Here is a 21383-nt window from a genome sequence, read left to right as displayed (position 1 = left end):
ATTTACTAGTATTAACAATGCCTGAAAGAAGAACTGAACCAATATTTGTACAAGTTAGTAAAGCTTAATGTAGTTAGAAAAAATAAAATGTTCAAATGAAGAAGCTTAGATACAGGATTTGTAGGCTTTTATTTTTTCACCTTGAGATTACATCAATTGATGTAACAAAACAAACTGTGTATCTTAACAAATTTTTAAAATGGGATTTAAAAGCAGGTTATAATCCTGACCTTTTTGGCTTTTGCCTTCTGCTGTTTAAGTGCACTGGCCTACTTCTCTTGGTGCCTGCCCACAGAGTGTCTGTGTGTCTGGTTTTTGATTCTCAAGAGTAAAGGTAAAGGTTTTCTGCTTTAATTCCTGAAAGCCTTCGGAGTTGCTCCTGTAGTTCTGTTGGCCTTAGGCACTGGTTTTCCATACCAAAATGAGCACTGAAGGCTAGTAGAGATATCAGGTAGTGGTTCTAATGTAGTGACTCCTATCTTAAAGAGGTCCTGTAGTTTGATGAATTCCTTTCTTTCTAGCTTGTTTGCTTAGACATTCATCTTTTCAGTTTAAACTGGTGCTGGTTTAATGTAGTTTAACTAGTCATTCAGAAAATACTAGAATCATTTAGGTTGGGATAAACATTCAAGATCTTCAGGTCCAGCCACCAACCTGACTTACTCAGTCCCATTGCTAAACCATGTCCCTTTTTGCTGTGCTCACATGTCTCTTAAATACCTCAAGGAGTAGAGAGTCCACATAGTCCCTGATCAGCCTGTTCCAGTGTGTGACAGCTATCTCCATGAAAGCAAATTCTTTCTGATACCTAGTTTAAACCTCATCTGGTACCACTGGAGACCATTTCTTTTCATCCTTTCACTTGTTACCTGAGAAAAGAAACCACCACCTGCCTCACTTCAGCCAATCAGGTAGTAGTAGACAGCACTGAGATCTCCCTGAAGCCTCCTCTTCTCCAGGCCAAACAACTCTAGTTCCTTCAGCAGTCCTCATATGTCTTGTTTTCATTTCCTTTCACCAGCTTTGTTGCTCTTATCTGAAGATGTGACAGAAATTCAGTGTCCTTGTATCTAGGGCCTCAAAGCCAAACACAGTATTCAAACTGTGGTCTCATCAGTACAAGGGTACAGTTATGGGCTCTTAAGGGGACATGGACTCTTAGGGCTATCACCAAAAATACAATGGTCTTCTTCCTATTTCTGGGTGAAGTGCAGTTGAAAGCGACTTTTCTTCGTTAGATATTCTGAGGAAATAAAAGTACATCTAAAGAAGGCATTCCCTTTAGAAGAGCTAAAGAAATAACTGTTCGAATTTAAACCTAACAGATCACTGTGTCCAACCTTTTGTCTTGCCTCAGCCATTGAGGGAAGAGGTATTGTCTGGAGCTGTATAGAAAATATATAGTGTAGTTCGAGTATACAAGTAACAAGACTTTTTAAAAAATACATTTTTATTAAAATGTCACATAGGGCAAGAAACCCATAAAGCTAGTAGGATGGTTGACCTTGCTTTTGTGTAAATAATGTGTTGATGTCTGGGTTGATGAGAAATCTTAGTGAGTTCTCAAGATACGAGTACTGTCCGTGTTTCATCCTAGAAAATAAGGCTGAAGCAAGGGAAATTTTTCTTTGGTAAAATCTGTCTTATTAAAATACAAATCTAGTCAAGAAACATGATCGAATTTTATTCGAGTTGAATATCTAATTACAACTGCATTTATTCCATTTGAAAATATGCAGGTGGTGTGTTAATGTTGACTGCAAATGGAGTTGCAAAAATAAAAAAAAAAATAATGATTTTTACAATCTTGACATGTATTCTCAAATTGCCCCACATGGTTGGAAAAGCAGAAAAAGTAATTAAATTCATATCACAAAACTAATTAAAAGCATGCTGCAAATTACTGTTTACTTTGTGAGTGTTTTTTGAGATAGTGAAAAGTATGGAATTTGTCAGCAGTGCAATAGTATTCTGGATATTTCTTCCACAGTGAACATGTAAACTTATTATATTATTTTAAAAAATAACATAAACTGAAGCTTAATGGGTAAACAAGAGAAACTATATATCTGCTTAATAATGCATGTCTTCACAAGCAATAGGTACTTTGAATGGCATTTCATTAATGAAATGCATAGAGTTAGAGGGATGGGTTATATGGGATGGGATTTCAAGGAGTGACCTAGTGCACATTTTGCTGGGAGATAAACTCTGCAACCTCTAGCAACTGAACAAGCTGCAGCTAGTCTGTCAGATACTGTGCCACAGCTGGTATGCAGTAACTGCATGCATGTGCTGTGCAACTCTGGAGTACCTAAGGCCATGAAAGCCCAGAAAGCCAACTGTATCCTGGGCTGCATCAAAAGGAACATGGCCAGTAGGTCGAGAAAGGTGAGCCTGCCCTTCTGCTCTGCACTGTTCTATAAAGACAGACTGAAAGAGCTAAAACTGTTCAGCGCGGAGAAGAAAAGGCTCTGGGAAGACCTGAGAGCAGTCTTTTATTATCTAAAGTGATGTGATAAGAAAGAAGGGGACAGCCTCTTTGTCGAGGTCTGGTACAACAGGAAGAAGGGAAATTATATCAAACTGAAAGGGGGGAATTTAGATTGTATATAAGGAAAAAAGTTTTTATGATAAGGGTACTGAAACACTAGAACAGGTTGCCCAGGAGAGATGATGGATGTCTTGTCCCTGGGGACGTTCAAGGTCGGGCTGTTTGGGGCTCTGAGCTGCAGGTGTCTCTGTCCCCAGAATACTGCTGAAGAACACATAATAATGTTGCAAGTTTACAATTAGGTGGAACTGCATTCCTAGCTGCATGGGACCACATGCAGCCTGTGGGCCACAGGTTGGACATACCTTTATTTGAATATCGAGATACTCATTAATGAAAGTGTGAGACTGAGATAAACTAAATCACAGACAACAAATTCCTGAACTGAATGGATGTATCCTGTTCCTAGAATTCCTAATGGTGCCTCTGTTCAAAAGCTATCAAGTTTTCTTTATTTTATAGCTTTGGTTATGTACATTACTCAAAAATCCAGTTGTAATTTATAATGAGGTATTGCTGCAAAGTGAATGTAAGCATGTATCTTGAAATTTTAGTACATGCATAAGTTTAATGGCAGTAGTACATATCTCATTTGATCATCTCTTTTTAACAGGGCTAGTAGCTCAACAGATAAACAGTGAATATACATTCTGTAAGTCCTGTGTTGTCTGCCTTTATTATATATTTTACTTTTTTTTTTTTTTCATTTCCCAGGCCCTGATACTACTTACATATTCATCATGCACATAATACAGGAAACATTTTAGGCCACCTTTCCTTATCTCCAGTTAGCTTCTCCTGCAGCACAAATGATAAAAGTAGGACAATGAACCTTCCTTCTTGGATTTTTCTAATGCATTTGCTAGGTACGTTTTTATATAGCTGCAGTCACGAGTCTTTCCCACACCCAATTAATAAACTGTTGATGGCCCTTTAAAAGTCTTTTCTTAATCAGCAACTTAGTTATGTAAATAGTCCACATAGTTTACAAAGAACACATAAGGAGGAAAAGACTGGCAGATGAAGAATCCTAGCTATGTGGTATTTAATATAATAAGGCAGATCATGACTTGTCAATTAAACACTGTACAAATAAACAAGCAGTCAAAATGGAGAAGTAGTGTGTAAAGAAGCTCATGTATAATGTATGCAACTATTCTGTATATGGTTCAAAGGTCTGGGCTGAATGCACCAAAAAATAAAGTTTGGATGCAAACTAAGAACAGTGGTAATGCTTCAGAAAAGCATTCTATTTTCACCTTTACTGTTAGAAAAAAATGGATACAGGCTGTTTCTGAGTTATTCAATAATGACATGAAATCACAATGCAAGAAAATTAATAACTTCAAAACCTTTGAGAAAGTGTTCTCCCATTCTGTTACTCTAAAGTCATATTACAAGTACTATCTTTGCAATCACCAATCAAGACGTATTACTCACATTGAAAGCAGAAAAGCATGATGAAATTATCACAGAACACACATTATTGGAACTGGTCTGTGGCAGCTAGCCAGGGCAAGGCCCTTGGTAAATGAGTTATTGTGAGGAAATTTAGCTCTTAGTGAAGGGAATGTTTACTAGGTACTCCAGTTTTGCAGCAGAATCCCAGAATCACAGATGTAAGGGATTGGAAGGGACCTTTAAGATCATCTAGTCCAATTGCCCTGCTGGAGCAGGAATATGCATGCAGTCACTGCATACCAGCTGTGGCACTGTTTTAAGCTGACTAGCTGCAGCTTGTTCAGTTGTTATGGGTTGCAGAGTTTATCTCCCTGTAGAAGTGTGCACTAGGTGACACCTTGAAGTCTCTCCTAATCTTACACTTCTATGTCCTGTAGTGATATGAAGCTAGTAGATGAAATGCCATTCAAATATGGTAGAAATTCAAAATATGTCTATTTGGTGCCATAGTCTGTTTCTGCATATTTATTCAGATTTTTGTGTGTATAGAATACCCAATTGGGCATTGCTTAACTATGTTTCTAAAACATCTTGGAATTACATTCCTTTTTCTTCATTTTTATTTATTTTCTTTACTGCTTGAGTATTCTGCCGTGGTGCCTGTGCAATACATGCATGCCTGCCAGATTTACAGTCTGGCCGTAAGCTGGGTAGTAAATAAATATTTACAGATTTAATCATGAAGTAGGTGTTATGGCTGTATCTGTTTTATTTACTGTTCACTTTCAATTGAAAGTCAGTTATTTGTAAAGGTAGTCAATGTTCTGTATTAGTTATATTAAAGAGTAGGTAAAAGTATATTAAAAACAGCTCTGTGAATTTACTGTTTAAAATGTACCTCACTTAAAATCCATCTCTTCATAGCTGTCAAACATCTACTGGTAGATGAATTGCGTATAGTTTCCAATCTTGCAGTTGATGAACTGCTGAAGTGTAGGCTAGCTTTAATGATTTTCCCCAGAAACACCTGCAGAAGCAGATAGTTATAACTGTGATAGTATTTCTAAATTACAAGTACTGCAGTTGCAGGAATGCAGTCTAATAGAAAATTTATCTTACCTGTGAATGATAATTGAATTATTATTCCTTATTTTAAGAAAGCTTGCTTTCTGCAGTGAGTTTTAGGTGACTTAAGACACTTCTCTGTATTTTTCTGAAGGGCTCAGTGGGTAAGAGAATACTTCCTAAAATGAAGTAGTCAGTATATTGCAAGCCCAGTATAGTGCTGACTATAGCACCTTTTATGACCTGAAGGAACGGCATTGACCTGTGTCAGGGGTGGATCTGGTTGCATGTTAGAAAAAAGTTCTTCACCCCAAGCATGGCTGGGCACTGGAACAGACTCCGCAGGACAGTGATCACATTGCCAAACCTGCTGAAGTTCCAGAAGCATTCAGACAGTGCTTTCACATGTAGGGTTTGAAGGTTGGGTGCTCTTCTGGGAAGGAGGAGTTGGACTTGATGGTCCTTTTGGGTCTCTTCTAACTTGGGAAATTCAATAATCTCTTTTTATCTCTCTTCTACTAGAGAAACAGACATGCTGCAGTGATAAAAACTGGCCAAAATAATGCGAGGAACTCAAGGAACTGAAGTAGCTGTCCTTATAAATGATGCTGAACTTGTCCTTTTGAAAAAATAAATAAATAAATAAAAGCAGTGTACATCATTTTCTCGCTCATCCTAGCCTGTCTTTTCCGCAAAATGTCAGCAATATTTTTAAGAATCTAAAATATAAATTCAGACTCTAACTCACATTTTTATTAACATCAACTTTAGAAAATTAGTATGTTCCCAGGATAATGAATGACCCACTAAATTAGTGTGTATAAATACATACTTATTTGTCTCTTTTGTTCATTTTGGAACAAAGGATCTGTTGTGTGATTTTTCAAATCCTTAGCAGAGGCAGTACACTTGAATAATTTATGGTGTTAGTGAGGACTAACTGCAGTTCAGGTACCGATAAATTAATTTCAGATTAACACTGAAACTCTTAGGAAAAAATCTGAATTTGAAAAGCTTTAAGTTGAACAGACTGGAAAGTTCCAAAGATGGAAGATATTTTTCTGAAAATAAAAGGCTTTTTAGACAATGTTCAAAGTAGATCTGTAAAAAATTTTAAAAAAATTTATATATATACATGTTTATTGTTCCTTGACAGTATTGATCTTTGAATGCGGAACACACCTTATTACTTCAAATATATGAAAGTCTGCACGGTTGCTTTGTGATACTGCATCCAAAGTAGAAAAAACAAATTGCTCTAAAAATTACATATTTAGGCCAGTTTTAGGCACTTTATTACAGATCACGTCCATGTATCAACAGTTTTGTGGTCTGGTTTGGCCCCGTTCCTTGGCTAACGGGGTGGGGGACCCACAGACCCATGACACAGGAAAGGGGAAGAGGGAAAAGGGGGAGGGTAAGGAGATGGGCCTAAAAACAAACCAGCAGCAATGATCTGAGGAGGAAAACTAATTTACTAATTAAGATGTCAGAATGCAAAAATAATACAGTATAATACAATATAGTAGGAACTGAGGCAAATAAATTAGATAAAATAAGAGAAAGTGCGTCCAAAACTGAAGGCCTTATGCTAAAGCTGAAAGTGAGATGACTAGGGAACCTCCACTGCTGAGATGACCAGCAAAACAGGAAGTCTCTGGGACTTGTGTACAGTTTTATATTGTATACATACTCAGTATAAACTTTTCTGATTTTAACATGCAAAATACATAGAGTCAGCTGACCAGATCTCTTCCCATTGATGTTTTGTTCTGCTTTTATGCTAGAACAAAGGTGCTGAAATGGATTTTCATTCCAAAGATTTACCTGATTTATCCTGGATTAGAGTTGGGAGGGACAAGGGAGAATGGAACAGAGAAGAAAATAGGGACATATATTTATGTACATATATATATATTTATATGCATATAAAGGAAAGAGAATATGTGCACATGTATGTATATAGAGATGCTTCATACATATACATAAGTATGCATATACAGTGATGCATATAAATGGTTTTAGTGTACTGCAGTGAAGCAGAGTTCTACGGGTATATGTTAACAGAATGGTGCCTGTATTTATTTCATGTTGCCTCATTTGTATGGTGTTCTGTATTGCTGTTTGCAGTGATTGGAAAGGGAGTCCTGTTTTAAAAAAAAGTGAAATAATAAAACCCCATGTGTTAGGTCTTTTGCTTTCTGGCACTTCAGGTTAAATCTGATTGCATTTTTAAAATGCTGCATACAATCATATGGATTGGGAAAGTGTCCATACATAGAATCAGTCTCACTGAACTGGTTGAACACACATTATAGTGTTTCTTGTCATAAGACCTGAGAGTTGACAGCAGTAAAGATTCAAGATCACTGTATATATACACTCTATACTGATATACTGTACTCCAAGTAACAAAACCTTGCAAGTCTTAAAAAAGTATGGAAAATGATTCATATGTAATATGTAGGAAGAAACAGATATTACAAGTGTATGGAATCTGTTTCTTTTAATCAGCCTTTTTCTATTCATCTCTGCTGACTTTAATTACTTGTCAGTAACAACGTCTACCTTTCTGTAATTTTCCCAGTTTTCTAATTGCACTGCATGGAAACAGATGGAAAAGATATGTTATCACTTCTATAAATTATTTTAACCATTCTTCAGGCAATTATTTGCATCTTCAACAAGACAATAGTTTTTGTTACTGTTTTTTGATGGTTTGCTACCTTGTAGCTACAGGCTAGTTATGCCAGCTTTTTTTGTGTGTGTGTACAACAATCAAATGTAGTTATCAAAATATTGTGGTTTAATGTTTTTGCTTTTTGTTTCTTTTAATTTGCAGAAAGATGGAGAGAAAAATCACAAAGTCAGACTAGCAGTTGGAAATGGAGTGAGAAATGATGTATGGAGAGAATTCTTAGACAGATTTGGTCCTATTAAGATCTGTGAGTTTTATGGTGCTACTGAAGGAAACATTTGTTTCATGAACCACACAGGAAAAATTGGTTCTGTTGGACGCACCAATTTCTTTTATAAGGTGACTACTCATATTTTACTTTCTAAAAAGGTCGATGAAAGTCATTGTTTTTCTTGGTTTGACCACAGGACATGGGACTTGAGGTATAAGGTAAATGTTTTTTGTTATTTCAAGATTAACTGTAAAATCTTGTCTGTCTAAATATTGCTGATACTGCTTAGCACCCAACTGGGGTACACTTTCAGCAGTAACACTGAGATTTTTAGAGTCCACAGAAGTCATAAATGCCTTTCCACTCTTAGGAAAGTTTTTAGTAGGGTTCTGAATATCTAGATCAAATCTCTACTACATTAAGAGACAAAAAAGGAAGTTAGGTTTGTTTCAGTACTTTTGAACTTAGCATCTGTGAAGTAAACATGCAGATGTTCTACTCTGATTTAGTTATCTACAGATGATGTAGAAAGCCATTTTCAGGTTATATTTATATTATGTAGTACTCTGTAGCTATTTGGCACAAATTGAAATCGGTAGTAATAAGGTAATACATCAATAGCTTTAAGGGATATACTATAACTAGATATAATTATATATAACTCTAACTGTACTGCATGTGATCTGCTTCCTTGTTCTGAAATTTCAAAGCTAATATATTCCGTATGCAAACATGATTGTATAAATATGGCAAACAGCACTTATCAATTACAGTAGTTCGAAAATTCCATGCCTGTTTTCCTACAATGTCTTCTATATTTACTTTGTTTGTTGTAGATTACTGAACCTAGACAATTTTTTTTGTTGAGTACTTATGGAATAGCCTACCTTTTGTATTTTAGTAGCAAGGGCAAAGTTATGTTTCTTGCGGAAGAGCAGTACATGTTATTTGTAACATTCACATTGTCTTCTCCTTCACCTGTCCAAGTAAATGAAGAATAATGAAAAGGGTCAGCTTACAGTGCGTACGTTCACACATATACCTTTAAGTATTTCACCAAGAAATTTATTGTTTTTGCCCTTTTGATGCTATTAATACTATTTTTGAAGTGGCTACAGAGGTCAGTAAATATCCTTTGTCTCAAGCTTTAGCTATGAACATGGAAGATTACTTAGTCAAGCTTTCTAGCAAGGAGAATGGGTATTTAATATTATATTGCTATCTATGCAAATTTGTACTTGTGAAATAAATAGGACTACACACATCACCTAGAATATAACCAATACCTACCTGTGTATATATTTTAAGTCTCATTTGTGCTTCTGAAGAAAGCTGACAGAAAAACATTATGTCCAATCTGTTTTTGCAGAGAAGTAATAATTGTTTTTGGAAACCTAACAGTGTGAGATGACTTCAGACAAAGACCAAGTTTGTTTATAGCTTGTATGTTCCATGGTACTCAACTTCAGTACAGCATCACACAGTTCAAGGCCCAGAGCAATTCTTGTATCTTTGTGTCAGGGATAGGAACCCATCAGCTGTTGTTTAATCGGACACTGCAGGGAGCAACCAGGAAACACTCAGAGAAAGACTGCAGGAGCTACTGTGTTTCTCAGGAGCTGCTGAGAGCTTAGGAACTAATTCAGACTGCTGATTTTCTGTGTTCTGTATCACTGATTGTATTACACTGTCTGTATTACACACAGCAGAAATCAAGTGCTAATAGATACCCTTAGGATGAGACAGATCCACTGTAGGGAGTCAGGAATCTGGAATGTAAGGAGCAGTTGCTGAATTAGGAGCCTTAGAGATAATGTTACATATTTTTCCTCAGATGACTCTAAGCCATGTGTTTTCATTACTTCTAAGCTTTTTTTTTTTTTTAATTCTTACATTTTAATTCTTTACATTTGCTCAAAACCTTGGTAAGTTTCTTTTCAGAATGTTATATCTTTTGACAGTTTAAGTGAACCTCCTGGAAGTACCATATGTAGGTTTCAGCATATAGAAGACTAGACTCGAAATTATCTATTTACTGACTTTATTTTCTGTATTTTTAATCAATTAGTGTGTGCTTTTTTTCATATATTAATAATGGCAATTCATATATTAATAAAATTTGCTTTTTGATTTCCAAAAAGAAGATTAGTATTTTAGTACTAGTATACGTACTGTAACAACACTATATAATATATTGTATATATTAATATATATTTTTTTGCACATGAAGCATGCATGTTACTCTTTAATAATAACATTTAAAATATAAGACAATTAGTGCATATCAGGAAAAAATTACCTTTTGCAAACTGGAATTAAAAATAAATAAATGCAGCCAAAACTAAATACTTGATTCCACTAGGTACCTTTACATTACTTTGTGCACTGCTCCAAGTTCAAACTGGTATAGTCTATAGAAACATCAACATAATCTGCTAAGATAATTAGGGATTGTCCACTTACTCGGTACATAAACAGAAAGATAATAAGAGATTATATGAATGAGAAAAAGCCGTTCATTGCATTTGGCTTGACTTGAAATCAGTGTATATTCTGTCATTTTCAATACTCTCTTTTGCCTTAAACGTAAGGCTTCAGTTATTTCTGTTGTTTCTTTGTATGTTGTAAGTAACTAAAGCATATCGTTTATCAGCAGGCTCAATATTTAGCTATTACCATTCTTCACAGAGATCTGAGGTATACCGGCTACCAGTTCTTCCACCAATGTGTATTAATTTGACATTACTTGTCTGTAGAGTTTGAGAAGAATTAAGGTTACCCCTGAAAACCAGATTCAGTGTGGAGACAAAAAACCTCACCTTACTTACGTGGACATGGTATGTGTAGCTGTTAGGTAATTTATATGACTGCTATTATATGGTAACAGTTCAGCCAGGATTATCTTACTAATTGAGGAGATCTCAAAGACTTCTCCAAAGCACCATCAGGCATTTTCAGAACCAGTTTGCTTTGTTCTAGGGCATTTATAGTAGCATGATGTACTCAGTCTCTTTAAAAGAATTTCTGCTAGCAGAGCAAAATGGCACATGACCCCTTTTTTTTGTTTGTTTAATTACAATACTTAGATGTGTCAAATTAAGAGTTTCCTAGTATATTATTATGGGAACTTTGCTCTTGTAGCCTGTGCAGTCCTTCTGGAACAGCTTGTTCAGTCTTCTTTGTAACACACTAATTTTCAGGAGCAGCTAGCTCACGTCTGCTAAAGTAGAGCAGTGTTAACATGGGCAAAGGTTCACGTTAAGTGTAGTTGCAGAAAAGTCAAGGAGAGGCAGAGAGAAAGACACAATCATGAACACAGCATAACATAGGCTTTTTTATTTTAATATTTAAATAATGAAGTTTCTTTACTTTTATATGTGTTTTTGATTACTCTGCAAACAAGTATCATGACACAAACTCACTCTGTACTGTAATGACATAAGTTAGTGATGACCTATTTCAGGCTTTTGTTGCTTATAAATATGTATTACAGGTTGTAGGTTATTTGACAATCCATTCTGAAGTGTAACTGTTGTGTTTGTTTTTCTTAGTTTGAATGACGATTACTGTATATCCACCAATATGTAAAGGAGATCAACCTTTTTTCTGGTTCTCTCATGTGATATGAAGTTGGAAAGAATTTTGTTGCGTCTATTGGCATAGTTGCACAGTCAGAATGAACTAAATGTATTATAAAAGTATATCCATAATTTACAAATTCATAGCTGTAATAATGTCAGGTAAATTCCAGGTATAGTGTTTTTAATGGAGAAAAACTGAACTGATGTGATGTCATTTCCATTGTATCTAAGGGAAACAAGACAGTTTCTAAAGGTGAGAGGCAGACAAAGATTACAGCTGTAGAAGGCAAACTGAGTACTCCAAATGAGGAAAAGTAAGTCTTCTGTCATTACCTGCCAAGTAGTGGTGGTGATGGGATGAATATTGGGGTTCTACACTCTTCTTAGAAAAATATGGAGGACACAATTAATGCTTAGAAACATGTAAACAGCATAGCTATTGCCAGACACCCAGGATGCCACTGTGTATGAGATGCTAACCCAAGGCAATGCTCATGTTTCTACTTATTCATTATTATACAGTATACACTTTATATGAGGGATTGCTTGAAAATGTTACTACGGTGTATATATACGCTGAATAAACTGAACATTCACTTTACTGCTAGAAGAAGATAGCCAACTAAACGTTTAATCTACTTTTACTTATTCTTGGACTCCAAAGCTTTTAGTTGTTTCTATTGAATGTTTCTGAGGAATTGGTCACTATGCGTATAAGATTCCAAATTGCCTTCCAGTAATTTGTTGCATTCAATATGTTGAATGATTACAGTTATGGATGCACAGATAGAATGATGCAGACTCTTGATCTAGTTGCTCTCAGTGAGATAATGTCACCTTCCCTGGGGAGTTTGGACACAGCTCAGTGAGAGCTCACAGATAGACAGATTAATGAATAGTGCACTTTGACAAAGCTGAAGAAGTGCAGGTTCTTTCAGACTGCCAGCGATAAATACGTTGTCTGCAGAACGTGTGTGAGTAAGTAGAATGTGAATAGCACAGCCAAGAGCAAATGCACTACATTACTGAATAACTTCACAGGAATTTCTGAGTTTCCCAGAGAAGCGCTCAGTATAACCAGCTATGTGCATCTCACCCAGCGGATAAATGTACGGAGGGGGAAGAGAAGCTTAGCCCATCAACTGATCCCTAAACACTTTCCTAGATATGGATATTCCTCATGTAACTACGGATGCAGTGAGCAGAGTAGTAGAAAACTCTGGCTAGCATTTTAGATGATAAGTCATGAAGTTTTTTACAGAGAAGATAGTGTATTGATGATTACACTAGTGATGTAGCAAATCACTGTCTGAAATTTACACTTGACTCACATCTCTATCTAGCTAATGTTTCTGATTAATGTCATTGTAATATAACAAATTCAAATGCATTATGACATTGCAGGGTGAATAACCTGAAAGAGTAATACGCACAGAAAGCAAGAGGTGGATGGTATATTTTGTATGGATTATCTGGTTGGTATACAGACAACCAGGAAAAAAAAAAAAAAAAAGACTTACATATCACTGTGAGCTGAAGTTTGCCCAGAACTCCACAGGGGAGAGAGCTCCAACAAGAGATCCTTCCCTGTTGGTGGTCAGCCCTTAAATGGGGAATGGGAGAGGTGGAGCCAGGCTCCACCCCTTCCAATCACACAGGTACATTACCTTCACCTGTGCTTCTGCAGCTGACTCAGTGCTCGCCTCAGGTGATAAATCAGTGGTTCAGGCCGTGATTCAACAGTTCCCCTACAGACATATATATTTACAGAATTTTTTTATGGGAAAAAGCTACATTCTCTGCAACTATCAAATATGTATGTAAATCTAAGTCTTGCACTGAAGTATGTTCTGAGTGACAGCATAGAATATGCAATGGAGGGAATGGAACTGATGAAATCCCAGGGAGCTTGTAATAAAAAACAAAAAATAATCCATGACAACCTTGAAAGATTATTCCAATATAATTTATAAATACATTTTAAAGTCTTTAACTATTGTAAAATTCTGAATTTCTGACTCAAAACTGTTTGGATGATAATCATCTGTAAGCAAAGATACATTTAAGTCATATTTAATGGAAAAGAGAAGTTGATAACAAATTTGGAATCATTTCAACATTTAAAACATCCTTTTGAAAACAGCAATGCTGAATTGGTATTATGACTTTTTTTTCCATACAGCCATAGAACTACATGGCAGAAAAGGCAATTTTTAGTTTAAAAACAAAGTCACGTTTAACCATGTCTCAACATCCTGGAAAACTGTATTCATAAGTAAAACTTTAACACATATTCCTGGAATTTCACTAAGCAATGGATGGGAAAGACTATGTAAGTTTAACTAAAATCAAGTGTTGCTTCTGCTTTTACTTAGTATCAAGTACAGCTTGTAATGAGTTTCTGTTGCTTTCTTTTTTTTTTTTTTGGTACATTTTGTACATTTTTTGAGATTTGTAGGAATCTCAAAACTGTTTTCAAAACAATATTTAAACACTCATGTTGCCAGCCTATTTGTTAAAAAAAAAATACAGGGTTTTGCAATTCCACCACTAAACAACATCCCAGCGGCACAGTAGCAGATGATAATGTTGCAGTTTAACTCACTTGAAGTTTCAGCAAGATGAATGGTGATTTTTGGATGACCCATTTATATAGTGTTCTGGAGAATAATATACAGATTAAAATGACGAGTGCTACATCCATTACTCTGTGAAAATAATATTGTAATGCTTCAGCATTTCAGGCTGTTTTCCAGTACATTTTGAATGAGATAAGAGAAATGTAGGCCAGTAACCAGACTAAATGCTTTGCTCTGGAGCCTTCATTTTCTATTATTTAATGTGAAGAGAAATTTTTCTGTACAGAGATAGCTGTTTGCATTGAAAATGTATTGGCATATACTTTCATTTTGAATGTTTAATGTCCATTATGTTCTGTTTTCTCCTTTTAATTGTGTATTTGCACGACTGCTTTCAACAATCTAACTGGAATAGGCATAGTTAATGTTTTGGAGTAGAAAGCATTAAGAGGTGTATACAGCAGCATAAAGAGTAAAAATCTCAATCATCATTAGATCAGATCATTAGATGATCTCAAGTACTACCTTAAAGCTTCTGAGCATTCACAACAACATAATATATCAAACAGACCAATAGAGATACAGAAACTTATTTCTCATACTGTACTCAGAAGGAGTAGATAAATGAAAGTGAACATGAAGAGGGTGTGCTGCTGTTCTAAACAAACACAAATATCAGAATAATATATCATTCTATTTCATTCTTATTTATATCATTCATTGCATTTTTTTTTGTCATATGAAACCTATTGAAGTAGTACATATCAGTGCAAAAAAGAAGTGAATAAGAACAGCAATTAAATGCAGAAATCCAAATAAAAGCTTCCGAGAAAAAGCAAAAAAATCTTCTATTTGTGAGGAATACCTCCCATTCTACCAATCAAGAATAAAGCAGTTACCTTGAAATTACTTTAATAAATTCGGTAGCATTTATCAAATTCAAGAATTTAAGAGCTATAGTACGGTGTTATACAAAAAAACAACAAACAAACAAAAAAAACCCTCAGCTTTCTTGAAAAAGTATCTGATTTCTGGGGTTCATTTTGCACACTGCAACCTTGTTCTTTGGATCAGCATTCCCTGTTGTTTTAGACAGCAAGATACCCCAAGAAGCCTTTTTGTATCTGCACAAGATTTCACATATGCTTCTACTACTCTGATCCATCTGTGCTACTGATATGTGCGTCCCACTGCTCATTGGTAAGAAAATGAGCAGTACAATTCTGTAACTTCACCAAGTAGTTCTGAAAGTTACAAGATCACAAAAATGTTTGTGCTCCATGCACTTTCAGATGATAAAAAATGGTACAAGTGAACTCAGAAGGGATGGATGAGAACTATCCAGTTACCTCCAGGACAATGTGTTCGTTTACAGACCGAGTATTTTCAGCTTCAGATGAAACGGTGTTCTTTGAGATGAGCAAGACTAAAGGTTTTCTTGCTGCCACCAGATGTCACTGTCTAGATGAATAACTGCAGACCTTTTTTCCCATTTTCAGCTTTTTTTCCCGTTTGATTTAATCAAGTATGATTTCCAGAAAGATGAACCAATTAGAAATAAGCACGGTTGGTGTGAGAAAGTTAAAAAAGGTAAGTATGCCTTATAATAGGACACAGTGGTAATACAGATACTTCCAGGATCTTTTTTTAAGGACCTTACTGTTGTGATACTGTGCTATAGCAACATAAACTATTCATCTTCATTCTCGCAGAAGCAAGAGGAATTTTGACGTAAGACAGACTGTTATTAGCCATTGCAGTGCTGACACCAAAAGAACTTAGGAGATCCTTGGATAGGCTCACAGAACAGTGTGCAAAAATGACAGTGTGACAGAGTCTCTAAATATGAAGGAAAAGTGATCTGTGTTTTTTAAAGAAGTTTACGTATTCAGATGATTGCCTGGGAGATCCACGGGGAGGACTGGTGGATCAGATGGGATATTTTGGAGAGACATTAAGTGCTTTTTTTAATGCTCCTTTATTTACTTTATCAAATATGTTGCCTGACTGTAACTGTCATCAAAATGCTTATCATGTATCTACTATCTCTTGATAATACCTATTTTCAAAGTGTGATATGCATTAGAGGATATCCAACATTATATCTCCTTGGTTTCTGAGGAAGAAGAATTGTATTAAAACTCCTGTAATTTACTCTAAAATGAAAGCAATGATGTTTGTCACATTACTGAAAATTCTTCAGAGTTTTTCTCAGAACTTCTGAAGTTATGAACCCAAATGTGGATTTACTGCCTTGGTCAGACAGCTGTTCTTTTGGATACACTGGCTTGTTAACTAAGCAGCGAGCTGCTAAAGTTGAGACGCATCACTAGAAATTCAGTAAGGTGTAGGAAGAGGGACTAGAGGGACTATTTGCTCTATGCACTTTGAGGTGATAAAAAAACTACTAGTGATCTCAGAATTGATGGATGAGAACTGTTTAGTCAAGAGGAAGAAACATATGATAGAAGTTTGAATAGACAATATTGCTCTGTGTGTTTATGGTCACTTTGTGTGTAGAGGTGACTACATGAGTCGCAAAGCAGCAGTAACAGGTTTTATTACTTTATTTTATTATTAAGCTTTTATGGATTGGCCTTAAATACTGAACCCTGTTAAACTTGATTTCTGGTTTGCAAAGTCCTCTTTGAAAACTGAACATGAATGCGAAGTACAGGATTTTTGTATTTTAAGTTTACCTTTGTCTCCACATCTTCATATAGGTGAGGCTGGTCTTCTCATTTCCCAAGTGAATGCAAAGAACCCCTTCTTTGGCTACGCTGGCAATAAGAGACATACAGAAAAGAAATTACTCAGTGAGGTCTTTAAGAAGGGTGATCTTTATTTTAATACTGGAGACCTACTGGTTCAAGACTATGAGAATTTCCTGTATTTTTGGGACAGAACTGGAGATACCTTCAGGTACAATCAATTTTTTTTTTTTTTTTTTTTTTACATCTCTTCATTAAAAAACAGACATGTAGGTCAGAATAATAGTGAACTATTTGTTTTCAGCTGGAAGCAGTCAGTTTGTAAGTATGGTGATGCAGTTTCAGTGATCTTGAAAAGGGTGTTAGGGGCTTAATTTTGCAAAAAGTGCTCCTGCAGAGCTGAGTAATTCATTTACAGACAGTTTTGAAGGAACTTCAGGTCTTTGAGCAATCCTTTCAGTTATCATACTTACCAATGATAGTTTTGCTGCAGGCAAGGAGAACTGGATTCAGAAACAGATAAAATGTGCAAAGTACTAAAGCATGATCTCATCTGACATATTTAGATATACACAGAAATTTTTAAATCATCAAATTATGGCAAACCTAAACTGTGCTTTATAGTGAAAGATCCTATCCAGTAACACTCTAATTACTAGCGTTATCTTCTGATGATCAGATCAACGTAATGAGACGACAAGCAAGGTAATGGTTTTTAAACATATGCCCATCTGTTTTTTCCACATTTTAGATGGAAAGGGGAGAATGTTGCAACAACAGAAGTTTCTGATGTCATTGTAATGTTGGACTTCATACAAGAAGCAAATGTGTATGGTGTATCAGTGCCAGGTAAAAGAAACTTCAGCTTTATTTTTCCTTCCCCTGTGTTTAGTTGTTAACCTTCATAACTCTTGTATTTTGTGTTGTAAGCCCATGAGTCATTTCTGATAAGGTCACCTTTTTAACATGTCACTAAGATGTGTATTGTAGATGATGAAAAAGCCAACTATTTCTGAATGAGCCAGAACATTTTTATGTGCATGCAATGATGTGTACTTCTGTAAAATTATCTTCCATGAATTTGTGATAACTGCATGATCTGAATTAAATTTTCAATCTTTATTCAACTGACAATCATGGAAAATATGTTTTCATGTTTCAGAATAAAATAATGTCAACAAGGGAATGATGAACATTGCTTTAAAGGAAAGCATCTAAATAAATTCCATTTCATTTCAAGTTTAAATAAACCTCATCAACCATTTGCACATAGGAATAGTAGAAAACCAAGGTCGTTACAAGGAATAAAAAGAAAAAGAAATTACTGAAAAGAAAATATGTTCTTTTCTTTATTAATAAGAATCTTTTTAGTTAATTTTCATGAGAGTATTTGGGCCATAAATGCTAATGTCTTTTAAGACTGTGTAGCAAATCTGACTGACAAGGAGATGAATTTCTTCCTAGCACTAGGAAGCACTTCTAGTGCTGTGGTTTGACTCTGTGGCTGGAACAGTGTTGATAACACAGCACTGCTTAGCTTGTCTTTTACCTACCATTGGGAAGGAGCAAACGAGTTCTGCTTTTGGCTTTGCTTGTGCACACACCTTTAACTTTCCCTGCTTAACTACCATTATCTTGGTACATGAGTCTTCTCACTTTCTTTCAACTTTTCCCTGTCATGAGGTAGAGAGGGGAGTAAGCGAGAGGAGACCTGGATACTCAGCCCTCAGCCAAGGTCAAACCCTTATACAATGGTAAGATTAAAATGTGAAAAAGATGTCATTTCCACCAGTTAAAAGCCACAAAACAAGAAAAATCATATTGAAGAATACTGACTGAAAATCAGAATAAAAAATATGAGCGCCTCTCATTTCACACACAGCATTTACCTCCTGATTCTCAAGAAATGGCTGAGCCAGTTTATGGGACACAAATCACAAATCACAGAAACTGTAGCATCAGGAAAAAAAAACAGATACAAAAGAGAAAAAGGTTAGCTGTTACTACTTAAACAGTAGTTAAAATGTGAAGGGTTTTTTATTGCTGAATTGTATTTCTCTTATATTTTACCTATTTTTCTCTTCCTCACAGACCTACTGTCTTTCCACTCAAATGGATTAAGGCATGTAATCTTTCTTTTTGTTGACAACATTCAGATTCATAGTTTTGAGATGAAATTTTGAGTGGCAAGAGAGAAAGGCTAAAAGTGAAAAGAATGTACAACTGACTAATCCAGGAAAGCTCATCAGCACTCTGTTTTTGAGAGGCGGATAAATTTGTTATTTGTCCTCATACACTGATTAATGTTGAGCATGGTACTCCACAATGGTTGTCTATTTTACTCCTACTCTTTTTATAGCACTGTTGGTTAACTCACCACGTGAGTGATCTCTGAAATATGTAATGCTGGATAAACTCAAAATGTAATCCTACCATTCTACTGAAACTTGAAGATTATATGTAACTGTCAGTCCATCATTATTTCTTTTTTGTAATGTTCTCACTTCCTTTCCTGCAGATCATGAAGGAAAAGCAGGAATGGCCTCTATTATTTTAAAGAAGAATGGAGCAATGGACCTGGAGCAAATGTATAAACAAGTGGTGACTTATCTGCCAGGTTATGCCCGTCCTCTTTTTCTAAGAATCCAGGTAAGCTGGATGTCTGCATGGTACATACAAACATCTATGCCATTTGAACACAAAGAGGGCTAATGGAATATCAGAAAGTGCATGTACGCATATCATATAATTTTATTTTAGAACTGGTCCTATTTACTTTTTATTTTTTTTTAATTAATGGAGTTTTGGGAGAGGAGTTACATAAAGTCAACACAATTTGCAGATTATTTTAAAATAGGAAATATATCCAACAGTAAGAATAGGTATCATACAAAAGGATTTGCAGAGATTAGAAGCATGAACATGGGAAAACAAGAGGTTTGGATTACTAAAATGTGAACTGTTTCAACTGGAATAATAACCTAAAATCCATTTTATTAATTGGAAATGAGAAAATAGAAAGGTTTAGGTAAAGCAGGAGGCACAGCAAACAGAAGATAACAGAATAGAGGTCATGAAGTGGAGCTCAGAAGAAGGAAGGAGGAACCATAGAATCACCAAGGCTAGAAAAGACCTACAAGATCACCCAGTCCAACCATCCACCCATCACCAACTGTTCTCTCTAAAACATGTCCTTGAACACAAAGTCTAAATGTTCCTCAAACACCTCCAGGGTCGGTGACTCCTCCACCACCCTGGGCAGCCCATTTCAGCACCTGACCACTCTTTTGGAGAAGCAGTATTTCCTAACATCCAACCTGAATCTCCCCTGGCACAATTTGAGGAAGAAACACTCTCAGAGGTCCATGCAGTATGAGAAAGTATGAAGAGCATTAATTACAGTTGCCTTGAGGGCTGATAACAGGTCAAAGGGATAGCAACAACTGTGCTAGAATTTCACAAGAGTCCATTAGGAATTTTGGCAAGATTACTTAATGAAGAGAGGAGCACAATGTTCAGAGATTAAGCTGTAACTTAACCAAAGTGGCAATGAAGGAGTTGAATCCAGGAATCCAGGACTAGTGGTAAATCATAAGCTTAGTCTGAGATGAAAATTAAGCACTTCAGAGTTTAGTGGTGTCTGTGGTAAAGATTTTAGATGAAAGAAAAAAATCACAGAGTGGCTTGGGTTGGAAGAGACCTTATTCAGATTAGCTGCCATGAGCTGAGTTGCCACTCAGTGGATCAGGCTGCCCAAGGCCCCATCCAACCTGATCTTGAACACCTCCAGCATGGAGTGTCCACAGCTTCTTTGGTCAGCTTGTTCCAGTGCCTCACTACCCTCACAGCATTCTTGAGTGACTGCAGCTTCTTTCCACTATGTCAACACATGTTGGTCCATAACAGAACAGAAGTTCTGGGAAAAACAGTGTTCTAGAGCAATGAGACCAAACAGTATCAAGTAAGATTTCTAAAAACAAGTGGAAGAGTGAGTAAAAAAATAATAGATCTTTCTTCTACAGGAAACAATGGAAATGACTGGAACTTTCAAGCAACAAAAATTTAGATTAGTGGATGAAGGTTTTAATCCATCTACAATTACTGATCCTCTTTATTTTTTAGATCATTCTAAGCAATCATATATCGTGTTAACCAAAGAAGTATATGAGAAGATTTTATCTGGTCAAATCAAACTTTAATTAACCCGATGAAAACCTGTTAAGAGACAGTTTATATGAACTATTGTGTGAGAAGCAGTAAAAATTATTACCAGTATTTATATTTTATTCTCTAGAATAATATATAGTTCATATTTACTTTCAAGTGTGTACTACCACTTGAGCACAAATACAAGTAAAGAACCTGTAAAACAAAACTGAAATCTTTTTATATTTAATTTTGGAATGGAGGTACTGAGTCTGATAGATTTATTAATGCTTAGGGAACATGAATAGTAAAAAAGATCAAACATACAAAAATATAGTGACATAAGCTGTTATTAATTCTACGCAGACAAAATACACTAGCAAGGTATTTTAAATGTTATCTAGTTTATCTAATATCTAGTTATTAGACAGTATATC

The 21383-nt window shown here is 35.7% G+C and overlaps 1 protein-coding gene across 1 annotated transcript in view; it reads left to right on the top strand.

Moving 5' to 3' along the window:
* SLC27A6 (solute carrier family 27 member 6) overlaps window positions 1–21051 on the top strand; it is a 37236-nt gene extending 16185 nt beyond the window's left edge. Inside the window, exons 5-10 of the mRNA XM_065740665.1 lie at window positions 7863–8057; window positions 15589–15679; window positions 16813–17011; window positions 17552–17649; window positions 19319–19449; window positions 20823–21051. Of these exons, the coding sequence (XP_065596737.1) occupies window positions 7863–8057; window positions 15589–15679; window positions 16813–17011; window positions 17552–17649; window positions 19319–19449; window positions 20823–20999 (891 nt within the window). The 3' untranslated portion in view covers window positions 21000–21051. The remainder of the gene's footprint in view (window positions 1–7862; window positions 8058–15588; window positions 15680–16812; window positions 17012–17551; window positions 17650–19318; window positions 19450–20822) is intronic.
* The last annotated feature ends 332 nt before the right edge of the window (window positions 21052–21383 follow it).

This window comes from Cyrtonyx montezumae, unplaced genomic scaffold (genome assembly GCF_038088225.1).
Source record: "Cyrtonyx montezumae isolate F1298 unplaced genomic scaffold, pur_monq_1.0 scaffold_29, whole genome shotgun sequence".
NCBI classification, from domain to species: domain Eukaryota; kingdom Metazoa; phylum Chordata; class Aves; order Galliformes; family Odontophoridae; genus Cyrtonyx; species Cyrtonyx montezumae.
The sequence above is the reverse complement of the archived record's forward strand: the minus strand, read 5'-3'. Positions and strand labels throughout refer to the sequence as shown.